General features: G+C 36.3%; 1 protein-coding gene across 1 annotated transcript; it reads left to right on the top strand.

Annotated features, from left to right (window-relative positions):
• The first annotated feature begins 329 nt into the window (after nt 1-329).
• LOC107488292 (protein LURP-one-related 8) lies at nt 330-1,272 on the top strand. Its single transcript, XM_016109017.3, has 2 exons — nt 330-732; nt 816-1,272. Exons 1-2 carry the CDS (start codon nt 427-429, stop codon nt 1,173-1,175), a joined length of 666 nt encoding a protein of 221 aa, XP_015964503.1. The 5' UTR covers nt 330-426; the 3' UTR covers nt 1,176-1,272.
• Nucleotides 1,273-1,577: the final 305 nt, after the last annotated feature.

Raw genomic sequence — 1,577 nt, 5'->3', positions numbered from 1 at the left:
TTTTTAAAACTTACGTAAGTTTTGACAATTTCATTTAAATAAATTAGAAGTCTTATGTTTTATTCGGGATTTAATAATTTAATCTAACATTAGATCATAAAAATGGGTCCAATTCTGAATTATTATTTTTCATAAAAAATTAAATTAGAAACAGAGGACATAGAGAAAGCACAGGATAATTGTCACCCAAGGAGGTAGCAACAGAATCGTTGAGCAAATAAAACTTGTTATTTAATTAAGTGTTAAACACGTGTCAACAATGTAAAGGCTTTTATTACTATGCAGAATTGAAGATATCTATAAGTATGTGGCTTGTGGCCAAACATTCGTAGGTGCTTTCGGCCGCTGGCACCGTTGAAACCGAGGGTAGAATCCAAGACAGCGTTGATTAAAAGAAGTAAAGAACAGAGAGAGAGAGAGAGAGAGATGAGGGTGTTTCCGAGGTTGAGATCTCTATCAAGAGCAGTGCACCAAGAACAAGTAGAACAAGAGAAGGAGAGAAACAATAATGATGAGTACCCTGTAATCAAAATCCAAGAAGAAGGAACATTAAAGAGCACGTGCTTAACAGTATGGAGAAAATCTCTTGTCATGAATTGCAAGGGTTTCACAGTCATCGATTCCCACGGAAATCTTGTCTATAGGGTCGACAATTACATCCACAACCCCAACGAGGTTGTTCTCATGGATGCTTCTGGAAACTCTGTTCTCACCATTTGCCGGCGCACCAAGGTATGTAATGTCAGAATAAATTGTTCTTAGCTATAATATATTAAGACGTGTTATGTTTGATGTGATAATACTTGTATATGCAGAAGCTTGGGTTCGGACATAGTTGGTATGTGTATGAAGGGGAAGGTAGGGAGAGTCCAATTTGTTGTGTAAAGAAGCATGTGAATATTTTACAGGGAAACCCCAAGGTTCAAGCCTACGTGTACCGGCGGCATAAGCCATGTGTGGCGGCGTTTACGGTGGAAGGTTCGTACGCGCAACGGACGTGTAAGGTGTTGGACGAGTGTGGAAGCGAGGTGGCTCAGATCAAGAGGAAGGAAGCGAATACGAAGAACGTTAACGTGTCGTTTGGGATGGACATTTTTCAGTTGCTTGTGCATCCTGGCTTTGATCCTGCTTTCGCCATGGCACTTGTCTTGCTTCTCGATCAAATGTTTTCTTAGCACTGTTTCCCCGTCCCCTTTTTTTTGTTCTACTTCTTGTACTTGAGGAAATCCATTTTCAAAAATAAGATGAAATACAAAAACTATCCATTATTGAACTGCTTGATTGTGTGCTAATAATGAATTTATAATTTTAATTTATTTTTACTTTTTATTATACAATTTGACTAAACCTAGTTTAATCTAAATGGTTGCAACCTTAATACTTTGTGAATTCATAACACTGAATTTAAATTTTAAACTATGAATATAATGAACAGAGGTGATAGGTTCGAATTGGTGATAGATTCGAATTAAAATTAAGGTTGTGTTTGGTCAGTATCTTTGAGATTTACAGACATATACACTAATATATAGAAAAATAAAGACACAAAAATACACTAAAATTTTAACATCAACTTA

This window comes from Arachis duranensis, chromosome 5, assembly GCF_000817695.3.
Source record: "Arachis duranensis cultivar V14167 chromosome 5, aradu.V14167.gnm2.J7QH, whole genome shotgun sequence".
In the NCBI taxonomy this organism is placed as follows: domain Eukaryota; kingdom Viridiplantae; phylum Streptophyta; class Magnoliopsida; order Fabales; family Fabaceae; genus Arachis; species Arachis duranensis.
Note: the sequence above shows the minus strand (reverse complement) of the source record. Positions and strands in the feature narration are given on the sequence as shown.